This window comes from Muscardinus avellanarius, assembly GCF_963383645.1.
Source record: "Muscardinus avellanarius genome assembly, chromosome: 13".
In the NCBI taxonomy this organism is placed as follows: domain Eukaryota; kingdom Metazoa; phylum Chordata; class Mammalia; order Rodentia; family Gliridae; genus Muscardinus; species Muscardinus avellanarius.
In genome coordinates, this window is record NC_137799.1 from 7,063,829 (window position 1) to 7,084,039 (window position 20,211).

General features: G+C 60.3%; 1 protein-coding gene across 1 annotated transcript; it reads left to right on the forward strand.

The window, feature by feature from the left end:
- Window positions 1-444: 444 nt before the first annotated feature.
- On the forward strand, window positions 445-10,289 carry LOC308272082 (uncharacterized protein C9orf50; the record flags this gene model as incomplete). Its single annotated transcript, XM_080708872.1, has 8 exons — window positions 445-871; window positions 1,800-1,896; window positions 1,994-2,110; window positions 6,614-6,774; window positions 8,699-8,861; window positions 9,017-9,173; window positions 9,448-9,551; window positions 10,163-10,289. 8 exons carry the CDS (start codon window positions 445-447, stop codon window positions 10,287-10,289), a joined length of 1,353 nt encoding a protein of 450 aa, XP_080564998.1.
- Window positions 10,290-20,211: the final 9,922 nt, after the last annotated feature.

Here is a 20,211-nt window from a genome sequence, read left to right on the forward strand (position 1 = left end):
AATCAGACGGAGGGTGTTTCCAGCAAGTTCCGCGTCGAGGCCCCACTGGGGCCGGGAGGCTGCAGGCGGGTGCTGACAGGAGGCTCTAAGATGTCACCTGCACGGGGCCGCGCCCCTTCCCGCAGGCCGGGGCCCCTCTACCGGGCAGACCCCGGCTCGCCGCCCAGGGCGTGAGCAGGAGCGCGGCAGAGCCCGGAGGGAGGGCGGCCTTCAGGCGGCGAGAGGCCGGCGCTGCCCAGCCCGCACGACGCCCGCGGCGGTCAGCCCGCGCGTCACAACCCGGGGGCCGCGCCACTTCTCGGGGGCGCAGAGGCCGAGCGCGTCCCGCGGAGCCGCTCACCGTCGCCCAGCGGGTGGCCTTCCCGGGGCGCAGCGCCCGCGGGCGCGGGGGCTGGTCTCTGCCGGCCCCGCCTCCATGAGCATGTCCTGAGCTGAGCCGCCGCCATGTTCCGGCGCCGCCCCGGCCGGGGGGCCCAGCAGGTGGCGCCCCAGGGGTGTCCCCGCAGCGGGGGGCTCCGGCGGCGGCGCCCGCAGCTGCCCCGGCTGCCCGCGGCGAGGGGCGCGGGGGCCGCGCGGGCCCCCGGGGGCGGCGGCTCCTGGTGGCAGGAGCTGGACCCCGCCGGGCCCGCGGCGCGCCGGCCCGCCCCGGCCACGCCGGCCGCCAGGGGCCGCCCGGGGCCGCGCTCCCTGCGGCTGCCGCCGCTGCTGCCGCCCGGCTCGCCCTGCGGGAGCCGGCCCCGGCCGCCCCGGGCCCGGGAGGGCGAGGCCCCCGACTCCCTGGGCGCGCTCCTGGGGGGCGTGCTCCCGGGCAAGTTCCGCGAGTTCCTGCAGCAGCTGTACCGGAAGTGCGCGGAGTCCCCGGAGCCGCAGCGTGAGCGCGGGGCGGGGCCTGCGGAGGGGCGGGGCCTGCGGAGGGGAGGGGCGCGGAGCGGGGCCTGCGGAGGGGAGGGGCCTGCGGAAGGGAGGGGCATGGGCGGGGCCTGCGGAGGGGAGGGGGCGGGGCGGGGCGGGCCTGCGGAGGGGAGGGGCCTGCTGAGGGGAGGGGCCTGCGGAGGGGAGGGGAGCGGGGCGGGGCCTGCGGAGGGGAGGGGCGCGGGGCGGGGCCTGCGGAGGGGAGGGGCCTGCGGAAGGGAGGGGCATGGGCGGGGCCTGCGCGAGGGGCGGGGTCGGATGGGGCGGGACCTGCGTGAGGGGCGGGGCCCTGAGGGAGCGGGGCCTGCGGGAGGGCGGGGCCCGCGGGAGGGCGGGGCCTGCGCGAGGGGGAGGGCCCGCGGGAGGGCGGGGCGGTCCGGGTGCCCGCCGGGCTGCTGAGTTGACCCCCGCCCACCATCAGAACCTCCCTGGAAGGTCCGCTGTGGCCCCCGAATTATAAAAGTGGAGGCGCGCCGGGCGTGGTGGCGCGCGCTTGTAATCTCAGTCCTTGGGAGGCTGAGACACGAGGATCGCGGGTTCTGGTCCAGCCCCAGCTACTTAGTAAGGCCCTATGAGCTTAGTGAAACTCTGGTTCAAAATAAAGAATAAAAAATAAAAAATAGGGCCGGGCGTGGTGGGCACGCTTGTAATCCCCGCGCTTGGGAGGCAGAGACAGGAGGATCGCGCAGGTTCGAAGCCAGCCGCGCGCGCTGGCTTAGGAGACCCTGTTTCCAAATAAAAATGTAAAAAAAAAAAAAAATAGGGCTGGGGGAGAGCTCAGAAGTAGAATGGCCCAGGGTTTAATCCCCACTACTGGAAGAAAAAGAAAAAAAAAAAAAAAAACTAGAGGGCCTAGCTCTCCCCTGACCTCCTCCTCCACCCCTTAGTGCCCTCAGCCCCGCCGCGGCCGCGGAGGGGCGTGTCCAAGCACCTCGACGGCCCGGGTTCCCTGCATTCCAGCTGCCCAGTCCTCCCAGACCTGTGGTAAGTGGCAGGGACTTTGGTGGTGGGGACGGGGCCGTATGGACGCCCCCAGCTGGGGGACCCTGGAGGCTCATGCCGTGGCCTCTCTGTCATCCAGGGGCCAGTCTTCACATTTCCAGGACCGTTTCAAGAAGATTTTGTTCCACCAGATACCTGTCCTGGGTCACCTGAGGAGTGACCACTCACAGTTCGCCACGGTCAGACAGGCCAACCAGTGAGTCCCGGGGAGGGCGGGCAGGGGGGAGTCGGCTGGAGGGAGGGGCCCGGCTTCCTTCTCTGCCTTCCTCTGGCTTTTTACTCAGGAGTTCATCCATCCATGTGTCCATTCATTAATCAAATTTACCAACAGGCAGGAATTCACACAGGAATCCACTGATATATTCGCTCTCCCATACAACCCCCTGTCCTTGGCCACGAATACGGCCAGCCAGCTATTCAGTGCTCATCTATTACTGCAGTGACCAACTGCCTGCAAACACTTGTATTCGTTCGTAAACAGAGGACGCGATCCCAGTCTAGTCCTGAACCCTCCACACATCTCCCGCCTATTTACATATCCATCCAGCCACCCACCATCATTTCTGATCCACCCATGATTAGGTCCTCACCCATCAACCTGCTCTTCTCGCCGTCCCACCAGCGTTTTCTTCTGTGTGTGTGTGTGTGGTGGAACCCAGGGGCATTCTACCTCTGAGTAACACCCTAGCCTTTTTTTTAATTCTTTTTTTTTTTTGGTGGTACTGGGGTTCCTGGAAGCCCTTCTACCTCCGGGCTACACTCCCAGACCTATTTTTACATTTTTATTTGGAAACAGGGTCTCCTAAGCCAGCGCATGTGGCTGGCTTCGAACCTGCGCGATCCTGTCTCCGCCTCCCAAGCGCGGGGATTACAAGCGTGCCCACCACGCCCGGCTTTATTCTTTATTTTGAAACAGGGCCTCACTAAGTAGCTGAGGCTGTCCGCGAACCGCCATCCTCCGTTCTCAGCCTCCAGAATGCTGGGATTACAAGCGTGCGCCACCAGGTCTGGCTTTCTTTTAATTTTGATTGTATTTTACTCTGTGTCAAATGCTGGAGAAATACGCCAGGCGTGGTGGTGCACACTTGTCGGGAGACTGAGATAGGAGGATTGTAGGTTCTCTGTCAACCTCAGCTAATTAATGAGGCCCTCTGCAACTCAGTGAGACCCTGTTTCAAAAATAAGACTAAAATAAAAAAGAAGGCTGGGGGTGTAGCTTGGAGGTAGAATGACCCTGGGTTCCATCCCAGTACCGGAAAAAAAAAATACTGAGGAAATAAAATAAGAGACAGAGGTAGGATAATAGCCTGGGAATTAGAGCTTCTTTGAGCCCGAATGTCAGGCTTTAAGAGGGGAGAGGGAGCCGGGCGTGGTGGCGCACACTTGGAATCCCAGCATCGGGAGGCTGAGACAGGAGGATCACGGTTCGCAGACAGCCTCAGCTACTTAGTGAGGCCCTCGGCAACTCAGTGAGACCCTGTTTCAAAATAAAGAATAAAAAAATAGGGCAGGGGCTGTAGCTCAGAGGTCAAATGCCCCTGGGTTCCAACCCCAGTACTGCAAAAAAAAAAAAAAAAAAAAAAGTGGAGCTCAACTCTCAAATGTGCACAAGAGCAGGGATGGGGACTTCGTGGGCTTTCAGAGTCAAGAGCCAATACATGAGCACCTACCCAAGCATATATTCCCGGCAGGCTCTGCGGGGACACGGGTCCTTAGCACAGGCTCCATTGGCCCTCCAGGGAGCACCAGGACCCAGCTCCAGCAGATGGCGGTGTGGAATGCTTTTGCCTGGCCCTGCAGGGCGGAACGCTGAGCTTCACAGGAGGATGACCATTGTCTAACTAGGTCCCATGGCATCTCCTACCAGCTGCTGGCTCTTTGGTGGGTCCACGAAAAGCACTCTGTGCACCCCCAAGGAGATGTGTTCAGAGAAAATGGGTGTAGATACATAAATACGTGTGCCTGTAAGACTGAACACAGCCTTGCTGGATGGCTGAGCCGTGGGTGGACCCAGCAGGCCCTCTTGCAGAACAGTTGCAGATGCAAAGGTCTCGCCTTTTGTATGTGGACACTCGAGCTACCTTTTGGGGAGCACAAACCTTCTGCGCATCCTGGACTTGAGAACTCACAGAAGTTGTTTGATACACACACTCAATTCCTATGAGGATGGTATGATCCTATCCATAACACAGAACACACAATTTAAAGGGAAATATTGCAGCTGATATCCCAATACTTGGGAGTCTGAGACAGGAGGATTGCAGATTCACAGCCAGCCTCACCTACTTAGTGAGGCTCTCTGTAACTTAGTGAGACCCTATTTCAAAATAAAAGAATAAAGAGTCCTAAGGGTGTAGCTCAGAGGTAGCATGCCCCTGGGTTCAATCCCCAGTGCCACCCACTCCCACATACACAAATAAATTAAGAGGGGCTGGGAGGCTGGGCATAGTGGCGCACGCTTGTAATGCCAGCATTCGGGAGGCTGAGACAGGAGGATCGCGGTTTGCGGCGGGCAGCAGCTACTTAGTGAGGCCCTTTGCAACTCAGTGAGACCCGCTTCCAAAAAAATAATAAAATAATATAAAATAATAAATAATAAATAATAATAAATAATAAATAAAATAATAAAATAATAAAAAGTAGGGAAAGGGGTGTAGCTTGGAAGTAGAATGCCCCTCGGTTCCATCCCCAGTACCACTAAAAATAATAAATAAATAAATAAATAGGAGCCGGGCATGGTGGCACATGCTTGTAATCCCAGCATTTGGGAGGCTGAGACAGGAGGATTGCACAGGTTTGAAGCCAGCCTCAGCTATCTAATGAGGCCCTTTGCAACTCAGTGAGACCCTGTTTCAAAAAAATAAAGAATAGCTGGGCGTGGTGGTGCACGCTTGTAATCCCAGCATTCGGGAGGCTGAGACTAGAGGATCACGGTTCGCGGACAGTCTCAGCTGTATAGTGAGGCCTTCCGTAACTTAGTAAGACCATTTCAAAATAAAGAATAAAAAACAGGGCAAGGGGTGTAGGTCAGAGGTCGAATGCCCCTGGGTTCCATCCCTAGACATGCAAAAAAAAATAAAAAAAAGCCAGGCGTGGTGGGCACGCTTGTCATCCCCGCGCTTGGGAGGCAGAGACAGGAGGATCGCGCAGGTTCGAAGCCAGCCGCGCGCGCTGGCTTAGGAGACCCTGTTTCCAAATAAAAATGTAAAAATAGGTCTGGGAGTGTAGCCTGGAGGTAGAGGGGCTTCCAGGAACCCCAGTACCACCAAAAAAATAAAATAAAATAATAAAAAATAATAAAAAATAGGGCTGGGGGGCTGGGCGTGGTGGCGAACACTTGTAATCCCTGTGCTTGGGAGGTGGAGACAGGAGGATCGGGCAGGTTCGAAGCCAGCCGCACTGGATTAAGAGACCCCGTTTTAAGCCAGGCGTGTTGGCGCACGCTTGTAATCCCCGCGCTTGGGAGGTTGAGACAGGAGGATCGCACGGGTTCGAAGCCAGCCTCAGCTACTTAGTGAGGCTCTCAGCAACTTAGTGAGACCCTGTTTCCAAATAAAATAAAAAAAAGGTCTGGGAGTATAGCCTGGAGGTAGAAAGCCTCTGAATTCCACCCCCAGTACCACCAAAAAAAAAAAAAAAGAGAGACCCCCGTTTCCAAAAATTTTTTTTTTAAATATAAAAATAGGCCTGAGAGTGTAGCCCAGAGGTAGAAGGGCTTCCAGAAACCACCAAAAAATTAAAAAATAGGGCTGGGGGTGTAGCTCAGAGGTAGAATGCCCCTGGATTCCATCCTCAGTCCTGCGCGCGCGCGCCACACACACACACACACACACACACACACACACAGAGAATACACACACACACACACACACACACACACACACACACACACACAGAATAGAATATAGGGCCAGCATGGTGGCGCACGCTTATAATCCCAGCATTCAGGAAGCAGACCAGAGGATCATGGTTCGCGGACAGCCTCGGCGATTTAGCAAGACTCAGTGAGACCCTGTTTCAGAAATAACAAGGACTAAAAAATAGGGCTGGGGGTGTAGCTCAGAGATGGCATGCCCCTGGGTTCCATCCCCAGTACCAAAAAACGGGTTGGTGGTGTAGCTCAGAGGCAGAACGCCCCTGGGTTCCATCCCCAGTACCAGAAAGAAAGGAAGGAGGGAGAGAAAGGAGAGAAAAGTGCAAATTGGGTAGTTGAGGGCAGTCTGCCTCATGTTACCCGGCTAGGATGGGGTGTGGCCACCGCTGCCATGGTAATTAGGGATGTTTACACCGGCCAGCATCTCTACAACCCTGGACAGCGGGCGCGATGGTGTCAGTTTCTGTCTTACAGAGAGCAAACCTGAGGCTCTCGGTGTACGTGAAGGCCGCCGCCTGACTCCTGAGCGCACACTCTGCTCAGGAGCTGGATATAATAAAGCCAGAGCTCTGGAACCAGGCTGCGGACCTGGGCTCCGCCTCACCAGCTGTGCGCCCTCGGAGGCGCTGCGGAGTGGGGATAACAGCACATGGGTTTTGTGGGACGCTGCCGGTTGCATGCTTTTGACCGACCCAGGGCCTGCAGGCACAAGTGCTCGGCCCTTCCCCTGTCCTGGAAGACAAGCCCACTTGTCCGGGACCCCGCGTGGTGTTGGGGTACAGGGGCCTCTGTCTCAGCCCGTCCCGCCCTCTCCCCTGTCACCAGGCTCCGTGGCACACAAGCCTGCAAGGCGAAGGCTGTGCTCAGCCCCTGCTCCTCCAGGGAAGGCCTGGGCTCCCGCCGGCGCTGCTGTCCCTTCCGGGTGCGCTTCGCCGACGAGACCCTCCGGGACAGCGCGCTCCGCTACTGGGAACGGTGCTGTGCAGGTATGCAGATGGGACGGGGAGCCCTCGGAGTCCAGAAAGTTCTAGCCTGGAGTGCAGAGGGCGGTGGCTTTGGCTCTGGGCATGAAGGCTGGCCAGGGACCCTGCAGAGGAAGTACCTGATCTGGCCTCTCCGGAGGATGTCAGGGTGACCTTCAGGGATGACGGACAGGTATCCCAAGGCAGGTGCCAGTAGTGGTCAGGGGACACCAGCTGCGTGGGGCTGGCCACCCCTAAAGGATTCGCTGCCACACGTGGTGGCCGCCCGCCACGAAACCGGCACCCACAGCCTCCTGGGCCAGTCGACAGGTGCAGCGGGAGCACCCAGCTCCGTGCCCTTGAAGACAGACCTCAGGGGCCAGGAAGGTCAAGGAGAGGAAGCTTCTGTCTCCCTGGGGAAGCCTGGCACCAGTGGTCCAGCAAAGAAGCTTGGGACCACAGGCCCAGCTTGCCAGCCAGAAGTTTGCCCAGGGCCCTCTGGGGATGGGTGTGATGGTGCCCATGTTGGCACGGTGGCCAGCATGGGTGCCGGGAAGCAGTGGGGAGACAGACACAGAAGTCCTTGCCCAGCACAACTATTACAGAGCTCCCCGCTTCCCTGTGCACCCAGCCTTGCCCCTTCTCAGCTCCCAGCAGCCCCCTGGCCCCCAGGAAGCGACCCCCTGCTGCTATATATTGTGCACCTACTATGTGTGGCCTCAGGAAATGGCAGCTGTTTATTGAGTGCCTACTGTGTGCATTCTCAGAAAACAGGTGCTCCCAAACCTGGCTGTGAGCTGTCCTACAAACCAGGGACCTCTGCTGATTCCCGCGGGGTCCCTCCTGCCCCCCATAGAGTCACAGGGAGTTGCAGATCAAAGCTGTGATCTTCACCTAACTTTTTACTCTTTGAAGGGGAAACCGAGGCAGAAGGGGCTTGTGAGGGTGTCATGGGGGCCAGGAATAAAAGCCATAGTGCCTGCCTCCCAAATCCAAGAACAGGAGGCTCCCAGGAGAAACAATTCCATGCAAATAGCAGTTGGAAGCCAGGCGTGGTGGCGCGAGCTTGTAATCCCAGCATTTGGGAGGCTGAAACCGGAGGATCGAAGGATCACGATTCGTGGGCAGCCTCAGCTACTTAGTGAGGCCCTCTGCAACTTCGTGAGACCCTGTTTCAAAAATAAAGAATAAAAAATAGGGCAGAGAGCCGGGCGTGGTGGCGCACGCTTGTAATCCCAGCATTTGGGAGGCTGAGACAGGAGGATCACGGTTCGCGGACACCCTCAGCTACTTAGTGAGGCCCTCTGCAACTTAGTGAGACCCTGTTTCAAATAAAGAATAAAAAATAGGGCAGGGGATGTAGCTCAGAGGTTAAAAGCTTCTGGGTTCCATCTCCAGACCCGCAAAAAAAAAAAAAAAAAAAAAAAATAGGGCAGAGGGTGTAGCTTGGAGGTCAAATGCCCCTGGGTTCCATCCCCAGACCCGCGTGCGTGCGCGCGCGCGCACACACACACACACACACAAATAGCATTTGGAAGACACTTGTTGGCCGCACCCCAGGGTCCTGAGACAGCCTGTGGTTCCCAGCCCCATCTGTTCTGAGGCAGTCACTGGGGAATTCGGGGTCCCTGTCCAGCCCAAGTGGCTTTGGGGCAGGAAGGGCTCCCAGCCCGGAGACTCTCGGCTGCCCGCCACTCCCCACGAGTCTCAGCACCGTCTCTAGAATTTCTGCCGAGCAGTAATGGCTTTCCCTCTGCAGGAAAGGGGCCGTTTGGGGTTGGAACCAGAGTAGGGTACTGGGGGGCACAGCCTGGAAGAACAGCCATACAAGGCTGTTCTAAAACTCAAGGCCTCTCTGGCGCAGGGGAGGCTCTGGGGAGCTGCCTGAGGGAGGAGGGGAGAGATGTCTATGGCCCCAGGACGGAACTCACCTGCCCTCTCTCCCCAGCTGTCCAGCCGGACCTCAATACCAGGACAACCGCCCTGCCTGTGGGATCGGAGCAGGTGCTCGGGAGTGTGGGGAGATGGCTGGAGAGTCTGCCCAAGCCGCTGCACCCCAGGGGCAAGGAGGCGGCCAAGGCCAGCTCCTCCAGCTGGGCCCACCCCAGCACGTGAGGCTCCGGGGCAGGGGACAGGACGCCCAGGCACTGCCCATCCCTTGCCCTGCAGGCCTCCCATCCTGCAGCGGGAGGCTGGGGTCCCACCTCGGCGGGGGTGGGCCTGGGACTTGGGGTCCACGGAACTCACAGGCCCCTGTCTCCTCCAGACTCACAGAGGAGCTGCAGGAAAACCTTTCTAAGGATGCCTGCATGAGCAGCAGCCTGCCCTTCATCCCCAAGGCCACCACCCAGAGCCAGTGGGGAGACCTCAAGACCTCCCTGGAGCAGCTGGGCAAATTGCCCTGCTCCTGGACCCAGAAGCTGGTGAGCAGCTGGGCCTACTCAGTTACCAGGGGGCTTCTGCGCCTGCGCCTCCCTCAAAGCTCAGCCCGCGAGGGGCGGGCTGGCACGCCGCGCGGCCGGCTTCAGCAACCTAAGGCTGTGGGGCTTGTCTGGGTTTGGGTTTCCTCATCTGTAAAAATGGACCAAGAACAGCACCTGCCCCTTAGGGCTGAGGTGCAGAACCCTGCGGGATCCAGGTGGCCCTGTCTCCTGCCTGAGGTCCTGGCGGCGCCCACTGGTCCTCCTCCTGCCCTAGGAGTCCTTCCTGCCCAGCTTGGTCCTGCAGTCCGTCTTGAAGAGAGGCCGTCCTAAGGACTACCAGCTCCTCCTGCCTTTCAAGGCCCTGCAGAGGGCACAGAGGTGAGCGTCCGCCGGAGCCCCAGCGCAGGGGCGCCCGGGCCAGGCCAGGCAATGAGTCCTCCCTCACCCCACAAATAAACGTGCACCCCATGTGGCTGGGGTCTGCCACTAGGTCTCACAGTAGACGCCTCTGTGGATGTCTGGTGTGGTTCTCTGGGGGGTTCCTGGGCCAGAGGCAGGGAGGAATGGGGTAGAATCCCAGAATGGGGTGGAGCTGAGGGGTGGGACCAAGATGTCCACAGGGCCCAGGTTCCAGGGGAACTCCCTGCTGCAAGGTGGGAGGTCCTGGTGGCCTCAGATCTGGAGCCAGGCCTCTGCTGACCTCGATCAGCCCGCACCCGCCAGCGCTCTGAGCCCTGGAGTGAAGACGCCCTCCTCTCCCCACTCGGCCGGAGGCTGCTCTGTGGGTCTTTCTGTATGGGGTGAGGGCCTCCAGACCCCAGCCCAAGGACGGAGCCCGCTGTGTGGATGAACAGCCTTCGGGGGTCCTGGGTGTATTCATACCTTGTGGGCCACCGAGGGGGAGCCTGTGGGTGGGCGGGGCCTAATAGGCGGCGCGGGGGCAGCAGACACCGCCTGGGCTTTACCTGACCGCTGTGCGGCCCCCACAGCCCCATCCTACCGCGGCTCTGCCTGTATTCGCCCCCGGGCACAGTTATTTTAGTCCCGCCCTCCTGTCCCCCTGAAACCATCCTCTGTCCCCAAAACCTGGCCACGGCCCAAGATCCGGGTCTTTAGCGCCACCTCCTGGCCAATGAGGAGTCGGCCAGGGAATCCAGAGCGGGCGCCCAGGTCAATCGGAAGCAGGTGGTTCCAGGTGGGATGGGGCTGGACAGGTGTGGATGGCGAGCTTGGTGCGCGGATGGGTTGTGGATGGCGGGGCCTTTTTTTTTTTTTTGGCGAGGGGTCCTGGCTCCAGGAGAAAGGCGGTAGTTAGATCCAGACAGTTTGGACAAACCCTGGGGCGGCTGATGGGCGCCCGCAGCTGGCTGGAGAGAATTTCAGCCCCGCGGAGGTCTCTCCCCTCCTCCCGCACACGCCCGGACCTGGCTTCCCAGGGAGCCTGCGGCCTCGCAGGACGCAGGTGCCGCCACCCCTCCTGCGGGGGCCCTGCGCAGCCCTCCGCGCGCGCCGGGCCTCAGTTTACCCCGGCGGATGCCGGCCGCAGTGTCCCCGAGCGCCCACGAGGGGGCAGTGTTGGCCAGGCTTTGGCGCCGCCGGATCGGCCGAGAAACTTCTCTGCATGTAGCTCGGGGTCGGAAACTTTTCCCCTGCACCTGCCGGACCCGCGGGGCCCTGGGGCGCGCCGCTCGTCTCGTGCTGGGCCGAGAGCGCCGAGCCTGGGGGCCCGGCACGCCTCAGGAGGGGACCCTGCCCGCGCCCCGCCCGGCCCCGGCCGCGGGCCCTGCAGCCTGTGACCGCGGACACGCAGGACACACCGCAGATCCGTGCACACGCGCGCTGCACACGCACAGCACCCTCGAAGACAGCCTCCGCCGGCACACAGTGGACCTCACAGCTCCGATCCTTAGGGCCCCGCGCCCCTTGGGGGTCACCTGCTCCCCGCCGCCCCAACCCGGCCCTTTTCACGAGCCTATCTCCACTAGCCATGGAGGGCGTGGCTGGAGGGCTGGCGGACTCCTGCTCCCCAGACCCAGAGCAGGGGTATCCCAGGCACCCCCAGCTCTCTCTCCTCTAGAAGGCACGACCACCCGGTTCCACCCACTCCTGCCACCGGCCAGGGGCAGACCCCGTGGCAGACCTGGCAAGAGCTGGAGGCTGGGTCTAGGTGGGGTGCAGGAGGAGGGCCCTGGGAGAGGAGGGACAGCCACCCCTCCTTCCCCTGGAGCCCCCTGCCCGCCTGCACCCTGGCCCACACCCGGGGCGGGAAGTGAGGGGGCTTCCGGCCCCATCTGACAATAAGAAAGCTGAATCAGAGGGTTGGGGTCCCCCCCACGCTGTGGCGTGTGGGGACCAGCCTGTGGTGTGGGCCTCATCCCCCACTCCGGAAATGCCCCCAAAACAAAGAGAGGTCCGGCTCTTTGTCAAGGTCACACAGCTATTAAGTGTTGGAGGCAGCAAACTCAGAGGCCTCCCGTTGAAGGCAGTGCTGTGGGGCTCCCTCTTCCCAGGGAGGGGGTGCAGGCTCTGGGGCCCCTCCCTGCAGCATGTGGGGTACTTGAAGGCAGGGAGAAAGAAGATGGCCAACAGGGGTGTGGAGCCCGGCAAGCAGAAAGCCGGACCCTGGGAGCAGAGGCTCCCGGGTCTCCCCAGAGGGCAGGCGCCCCAAGGTGGGGCCACGGGAGCCCCTGAATGTGAAGAACCAGGTGCAGCAGGCCCAGGCGGGGCTCCAGGACCCGACCACGTGGCACCCCAATCTTGGACCTCACTCCCGGGCTGTGGGGAGTAAGCTTCTGTTACTCAGATGACACCTCGTCCGGGGTGCTTGGTTATGGCAATTGTAGTGGACCGTGATGAGCGCCTGCTGTTTACTACACGGGTAGCACCTACTGTCTAACACACGTGCGCGCGCCACCGGCTCTCGAGTCTGCAGTCTCGTGGGGAACGTGGACCCTGACAGGGAGGAGAGCTTTGTTGCCAAGGCAGGGGACAGGCTGGGGTCCCCGACAGACAGACAGACAGACACACACCCTCTCATGTCTTTTTCTTTCTCTTCTTTCTTTCTTTCTTTCTTTTTCTTTTCTTTTTTTTTTTTTTTTTTTTTGTGTGTGTGTGTGGTACTGGATGGAACCCAGGGGCATTCTACGTTCGAGCTACACCCCTGGTCCTATTTTTTAGTCTTTTTTATTTTTTGAAACAAGGTCTCACTGAGTTGCAAAGGGCCTCACTAAGTAGCTCAGGCTGTCCTCAAACTGTGATCCTCTCGTCTCAGCCTCCCAAATGCTGGGGTTACAAGCATGCGCCACCACGCCTGGTTCTTTATTCTTTTTTTGAAACAGGATCTCACTAAGTAGCTGAGACTCTGCGAACCGAGATCCTCCTGTCTCAGCCTCCCAAGTACCGGGGTTACGAGCATACACCGTTATTTTATTTACTTTTTTGCAGTACTGGGGATGGAACCCAGGGCCATTCTGTCTCCAGCTACACTCTTGAAACAGGGTTTCACCAATTTGCAGAGGGCCTCACAGGGAGCTGAGCCTGGCTGTGAGCCTGTGATCCTTCTGTCTCAGCCTCCCTAGTACGGTGCACCACCACCACCACCACCACCACGCCTGGCTCTTATTTTTCATTTGAAACAAGGTCTCACTAAGTTGCTGAAGCTGGCCTCAAAGCAGCAATCCCCCTGCCTCGGCCTCCCAGGTCCCGGATTTCAGGCCGTACCTCCTGGGCCATCGGAGCCAGCCACGGGTGCTGGGCCGCGTCCAAGCCCGGAGCCGGAGTTAGAACCCCCGGGGCTGGGCCGAGACTCTCCAGGCTCCCGAGCTCTCCAGAGCAGGGTAGACCCCACAGAGCAGCTCTCTGTCCCCTCCCGTCGCGGAGCCTGGGGACCCTCAGTGACTCACCCGCCGGGGTCCCCCTGTGTTATTGTCTGCACCTGGCAGCTGCGGGGCTTTTGGTGAGAACCGCAGAGTCCCAGGGAGCCCCTGCCTGGCTCTGGGCAGATTTCCAGCCCCAGGCTTGCAGAGCCCAGTGGACTCAAAAGAATCTTTCGACGGCAGCCTGCTGGGCCCAAAGCAGGGCCCCAGGGTGGCCGGCTCCCCGCTGGGCTTGGAACCACTAACCCGTCCACAGCCGACAGGGACGCGCTGGATCTGCCTTCCCGGCTCGACTCCAGCAGAGGTCACCGAGGAAACCCCCAGCCTTTTTATTTTTAAAGGTCTGTTTTTGTGTGTGTCTTTTTGGAACGGGGATGGAACCTAGAGCGCGGCACCGAGCTACATCCCGGGCCCAGCCCTTTTTATTTTGAAACAGCCTTCCTAAGTTGGTGAGGGGCTCGCGCAGCTGCTGAGGCTGGTCTACCTGCCATCCTCCTCTCTCAGCCAACCGAGTACAGGGATTACAGGCCTGCGCCACCACGCCCGGCACCCAGGAGCCATCCTGCCACTGAGCAGGCAGGTGTGTGGACACTGGTCTGAACACTTCCTCGCCCAGAAAGGGACACAACTCCGGGAAGCATGCTCTCTCTAGAACACAGAGAGGCTAAGTAACTCGGCCAGGGTCACACAGCGACGGGGCAGAGTTGGAGCTGTGACGTGGAAGGCACAGGCAGCTGCCTCCTGTGAGGCTGGGGTCTCCTCCTCCAGGGAGTCCTCCAGCTTTCCTGCAGCCAGGCAGACTGCCTGCCCCGGGTCCCATTCCTTCATCCCTCATTCTTCCATAATGATTGTGTGGGGCGTCCCCCGTGCCTGGGCTCTGTGTTGTGGCCCAGGCAGCCGGGTCCCTGGGAGGGGGTACGGATGGGGGGCTGCCCAGGCCTGGGACCCCCGCGGTCACTCCGCAGTGCTCATGTGCTGCCACCGTAAAGTTACGAGCCGGGGCTGCATTTCCCCTGCCCTGAGCCCGGCAGGCTGTGGGGCCGCCCTGCACCCAGACACTGCACGGCCAGGGACCAGCAGGCGGAGGAGCAGCTCCCGGAGAGGCCAGCAGGACCGGCCTGTCCCTCCGCACCCCAGAACCTTGTCCCGGGTCCCCAGGTTCCTCAGGACACCTCCCGGGGAGATGGCCGCAGAGGGCAGAGGGCCTAGCCAGCCCCCGGGGGTCTTCTAGAATCCCCAGCCTTTGTGTATCCGTCGGCTGCAGTGCAGGAGGAAGCCCCGCCCACAAGAAGGCCCCGCCCACCGAGTGGCCCCCCACCGAGTGGCCCCCCACCGAGTGGCCCCCCACCGAGTGGCCCCCCCACCGAGTGGCCCCCCCACCAAGCGGGGCACCAGGCCCCCCACCTCCGCTTCCCGGAGGCGCCTGTGCACACTCGAGGAGGTCCAGATTTTAATGTTGGTTTTACACACATGCTGCCTCGTTCACACTTCACACAGAAGAGGCTCCTTCAAGGTCACCGAATCGTGTAGATGGAGAAGCGGGCACCCGGCGGGTCAGGCGGAGGCTGGGGGCTGGCCGCCATGCCGGGCGCTGGGCACACGGAGGGCCCCGGGCTGCGTGGTGCCAAGGCCGGCCCCACGCGCCTGGATTGCGAGGGGGCCGAGGCGTCCCGGGGGGACTGCAGGCGGCTGGTGGGGGTGCAGCCACTGTGCCCGCCTGGTACCGCACCCTAGGGCGCCGCTCTGCTCTGCCGGGGAGGCTCCGGCTGCCACAGGGCGCGGTCTCGGCCTCCTCGGCGGCTTCCCCGATTTGTGCCAGGCCCTCCCAGGTGGGGGCAGTCTGGGTGCCCAGGCCGAGTCCCTAGGCCAGCTTCCCGCCTGCCCTGAGGCACCCCAGGGCCCTCGGTTGGTTGACTGTGCGCAGGCTAGGCGCGCTCGGCCTTTTAGCTCAAAGTCGGGTTTTCCTGGGCTTTGTTTATCCGGAGCTGGGAGCTGGCTCAGCCGCCGAGGGCAGTGTTGTCTCAGCCTTAAAATTAAGCCCCCCCCCCCTCCCCGAGCCGGGCAGGGTGGTGCACACTTGTAAACAGCTTGGAGGCTGAGGCAGGAGATTGCAGGTTTGAGGCCAATCTCAGCAATTTAGCAAGACCCTGTTTCCAAATAAAAAATAAAAAGGGCCGGGCGTGGTGGCGCACGCTTGTCATCCCCGCGCTTGGGAGGCGGAGACAGGAGTTTCGAGCAGGTTCGAAGCCAGCCACACTGGCTTAAGAGACCCTGTTTACAAAAAAAAAAAATTATATATATATATATTAGATCTGGGAGTGTAGCCTGGAGGTAGAAGGGTTTTCAGGAACCCCAGTACCACCAAAATAATAATAATAATAATAATAATAATAATAATAATAATAAAAAATTTAAAAAGGTGCCAGGTGCGATGGCGCACACTTGCAATCCCAGCATTGGGAGGCTGAGATGGGAGGATCACGGTCCACGGACAGCCTCAGCTACTTAGTGAGGCCCTTTGCAGCTCAGTGAGACCCTGTTTCAAAATAAAGAATAAAAAATAGGGCTGGGGGAGTAGCTCAGAGGTAGAATGCCCCTGGGTTCCATCCCCAGTACCCCAAAAGGAAAGAATAAATAAATATAAACAAACACCTCGAAGCCCCAGAGTCGGTGCCCGGGGCGGGTCTGCTGGACCACAGGGCACCGCTGCAGCCAAGTGCGGCCGGGGGGACCGGGGGGGCCCAGGGGGGGCCGGCAGTGCTGGACCCCGGGTCACGGCCGGGTGCTGAAGGCATCCCTGCACACAACGCTTGGCCTTCACTTCCAGAAGCTTCTGGCATCTTCTCAGAGCTCCGGTCTGGAGCCAGTTTCTGAAGGAATCCTATGGCCTCTTTCTGGAATACTAGTCACGGCGGCTAACCTTGGGCACGCACTGTCTTGGGCCCTGCGCTGGGAGATTCCACAGTAAGGCGTTTATTACTCACAGCGGAGGCAGAGAGCGGCTGGACCGCTCACCCGAGGTCACGCAGCCGGTCACAGAGAATGGACTCTGCCAGAATCCACGCCAGCCGGGCTGGCCCCGGTCTGCGCCCCTAACGCAGCACACACGCACGCGCGTACAACGGCCCTGAGTGGCTTGGGCCCGGAGGGAGCCTGGGGGGCTAGCTCCAGGTTAAGCACCAGGCGTGGGGGGCTGAAGCCGAGGTTCAGGGGGGCCCAGGGGAGCCCCAGGCACAGGGCCGGCGGGTGGGGGGCATCTTGCCAGTGTGGCCGCCCCACACAGCTGCCCTCGGCCCCCATCCCTTCACTGTGCCCCCATTTCCTCCTTCATTTCCTCCTCCCTCCTTCTCTCTCCTCCTTCCTCTTTCTCCTTCCCCTCCCAGCTTCCTCTCCCTCCCTCCCTCCTTCCTTTCTATTTATTATTTATTTTGGTGCTGAGGATTGAATCCAGGAGAGTATATCTTCAAGCTATGCCCCCATCCCCCTTTTTTGGGGGTACTAGGGATGGAACCCAGGGCGATTCGACCTCTGAGCTACACCCCCTGCCCTATTTTTATTCTTTATTTTGAAACAGGGTCTCACTGGGTTACAGAGGGCCTCACTAGGTAGCTGAGGCTGTCCTCGAACCGCAACCCTCCGGTCTCAGCTTCCCAAATGCTGGGATGGCCCTCCCTCCTCTCTTCCCTCCTTCCCCCTCTCTCCCTGCTCTCCCTCCCGCTCCCTGGGGCATAGCAAGGTGGCCTGCTCACCCCATGGCCGGCTGTCCATCTGGGGCACAGCTCCACCTGCCCCTGCAGGCTTCTGGGAAAAGCCAGGGTTGAGTCTGGGAAGCTGCTGGCCCCTGGGGCCTCCTCTGCCCTGGAAGAATGGCCAGGCCGGGCCGGCCACCAGGGCAGGGGCTGCCGTTGGCTCCCTGGACCCCAGCGGGGAGGACAGTAGAGAGGACAGGGAAGGCCTCCCTGGCCTTCCAGGCTGGGATTCCAGCCTTTGTGGAGTTAAGACCCTAATGCCATTTGCGACAGCTTTGGGTGGGTTAACAGAATTGAGGGGAATCTAACTCGCAGATTCTCCCCTTTGATCTCGCTCCCTGTGCTCAGGGGCTGAGCAGGGTTCGGAACAAGACTGGAGCCTGCACCCTCCTCTCTCCTGCGCCCAGCCAGGCTGCAGCCTGGAGTCCGGGCGCCTCCAGCAGGGTCACTGCAGCCGGCGCCCAGGCCCTGTCCACTGCCTCCCCACCTTCCCTGTCTCTCCCTCCAGCATCCCCCTTGTTCTGAGGCAGGCCTCCACACCAATCCTTTCCTGTCCTGAGCCCCACTCCTTCGCACCCCAGGGCCTTTGCATGTATGTGCTCTCCTCTGCACCTGGAATGCCCTCCCTGCCAGCCCTGCGGACTCTGCCCCGACAGCAGGTCTCATGTGCCACCTCCTCAGGGAGGCCCTCCAGGGGAAGCCAGGTATCCCTGGCTCTTGTGAAACAGGAGGATGGTAGCAGTGTCCCATCCTGGGGGGCCACAGGGGCCACGGAGCAGGCGCTGCACTTCAGGACAGACTCTGAGTGCTGGCCACAGAGTCCGCCAGGCGGAGGCCTCCGCCAGCGCTGGGTAGGGGCAGGGTGCTCTCTCTGGGGGCCCCTGCGATCTTCCGGGCCTCGGTTTCCCCTCCTGTGAGCAAAGGGACGGGACCACGCCCGCGCTCTCCCTCTCTGCCCGTCTCTGACGCTCCCTCTGGGTTTCTGGCAAGGATCACACTCATTTCACGGTATTTGACTTCCCTGATTACCTGATTTTCCAGAGAGGAATCTTAACTCTCTGGGCTGGGGTGGCGCCTGCTGAATACCTGGCCGCCCGTCCATCCTACCAGCCGGGGGGACCCGGTACCCTGGGGAGGCCTGTTTGATAGCCCCTGTGGCACCCAGAAACCCTCGGGGCTCCATCCCACATTCCGCCCGAGAGGCAGGTGCTGTGGTCTTTGGCAGAAACCTTAAAAATGGAACAGTGGGAGCCGGGTGTGGTGGAACACCTTGTAATCCCCGTGCTTGGGAGGCTGAGATAGGAGGATCGCACAGGTTCAAAGCCAGCCTCAGCTGGTTTAAGAGAACCTGTTTCCAAATATATAAAAAATAGGTCAGGGAGTGTAGCCTGGAGGTATAAGGCTCCTGGGTTCCATCCCCAGTACCACCAAAAAAAAAAAAAAAAAAAAAAAAAAAGGAATAGTGTATGGGGGGGGTGAGAGGCGGGCTTCGGAGTCAGTTTTATGAGAGGGCCTCCCTCTTGCTGAACTGTGTTTCAGCCCGCTCCTGGACAGTAAGCGCAGTGGCACCTCCCCCTGGGGGCACCCTGAGCCCTCCCTGTGCTCCGTGGCCCGGTAATCTCAGCGCTTGGGAGGCTGAGGCCCGAGGAGGGCAGGTTCAAGGCCAGCAGGAGGTAGGACCCTGTTTCAAAAGAGAAAATACAGCTGGGCGTAGTGGCGCAGGCTTGTGATCCCAGCATTTGGAAGGATCGTGGGTTCGAGGACAGCCTCAGCTACTGAGTGAGGCCCTTTGCAACTCAGTGAGACCTTGTTTCAAAATAAATAAAAAATAGAGCTGGGAGTGTTGCTCAGAGGAAGAATGCCCCTGGGTTCCATCCCCAGCACCACATACACAAAAAAAGAGAAAATAAAAGGGTTGGAGTGGAGTTTAATAGTAAAATGCCTCTTAATTCAATCCCCAGTAACAAATAAAAATAAAAAATAAAAATAAAAAGATGGCTCCCACACAAGCCAGCCACATAGCCAGGGCCCTGGTGTCAAGGGCACTGCCCCCCCCGCCCCCACTCCAGGAACAGAGGACAAGCCTCAAGTCTCTGGGGACAAGAAATCTGGGCCACGCCAGGCATCGGTTGTACACGCCTGTAATCCTAGTACTTGGGAGGCTGAGACAGGAGGATGGCAGGTTCGAAGCCAGCCTCAGCTACTTAGTGTGACCCTGTTTCCAAATACAAGATAAAAAGGGCTGGGGGTGCAGCCAGGTATGGTGGTGTACACCCTGAATCCCAGTACTTGGGGAGGCTGAGACAGGAGGGCCTCTGGCTCGGGGTCAGCCGGGCTGGGGGTGTAGATCTTAGAACGTCCTCGGTTCCATCTCCAGTACCGCGTGCACACACACAGACACACATCAATACCCAGCTCTGTACTTAGCTGGCCGTGTGGCCACCCAGTGCCTCAGTTTCCCCATCTGTGCCCTGGGTGTGACATGTACCCTGCCTTTTGGGCAGCTGCCTGTGCTCCGTGTCCCCGGTGTCTGCCTCAGTTTCCCCGGTCCAGCCCCACCGCGACGCGCACCCGGGCATCTCCAAGCACCTCTCCCCAGGTCCTCTTGCCTGTTGGCTGTGTGACCTGAGCTCAGCCTCCTGCCCTCTCTGGGCTTGCGGACGGGCTAGCCTGAGGGCAGCTACTGAGGGCCTCCCGCAGGGAGGGGTCCGGGTGCCCCAGCCCCGCACATCACACCCTCTCTCTCCTCCTCATCCTGGGTTGCAAACTGGGTCCCTTCTGTCCACCTCAGCCCACCTGGAGGCCGCCGCCTCTGGTCTTGGCCCAGCCTCCCAAGATGCCTTGCGCGAGCCTCGGCCCTTCCCGCCTCTCCTGCACCCGCATCCTGGGTCACAGGCTGGTTCCATGTTGTTCAGTCGCCGCTGAGGACCGCAGCTGCTGGGCCGAGGTGGTGGTGGGGAGCCAGGAGGGAGGGCCCGCCAGGCCACTGGACGGCCAGGGCGAAACCTAGGACCTGTCCCCCAGGGCCTCCTAGGAGCGGGGAGGGCCCCGGCCACCATCTGTCCAGGGGAGGGAAGGGACTTCAGCCCAGAAGTGCGGAGGGGCTCAGAACTCAAGCATCCCCAGAGCTGGCGCTATGGTACACATGCACCATATTACACACACACACACACACACACACACACACACACACCCTGCTAACTCTGCTTGTAATCCCAGTACTCGAGAAGCTGAGACAGGAGGATCGCAGGTTCTCAGCCGGCCTCGACAACTTAGCGAGACCCTGTTTCCAAATAAGAAATAAAATGGGGCTGGGGGTTTAGCTGAGAGGTAGAGTGCCTCTGGGTCCAATCCCCAGTGCCACAAACACCAATAATAAGTCGGGCGTGGTGGCGCACGCTTGGGGGTGGAGGT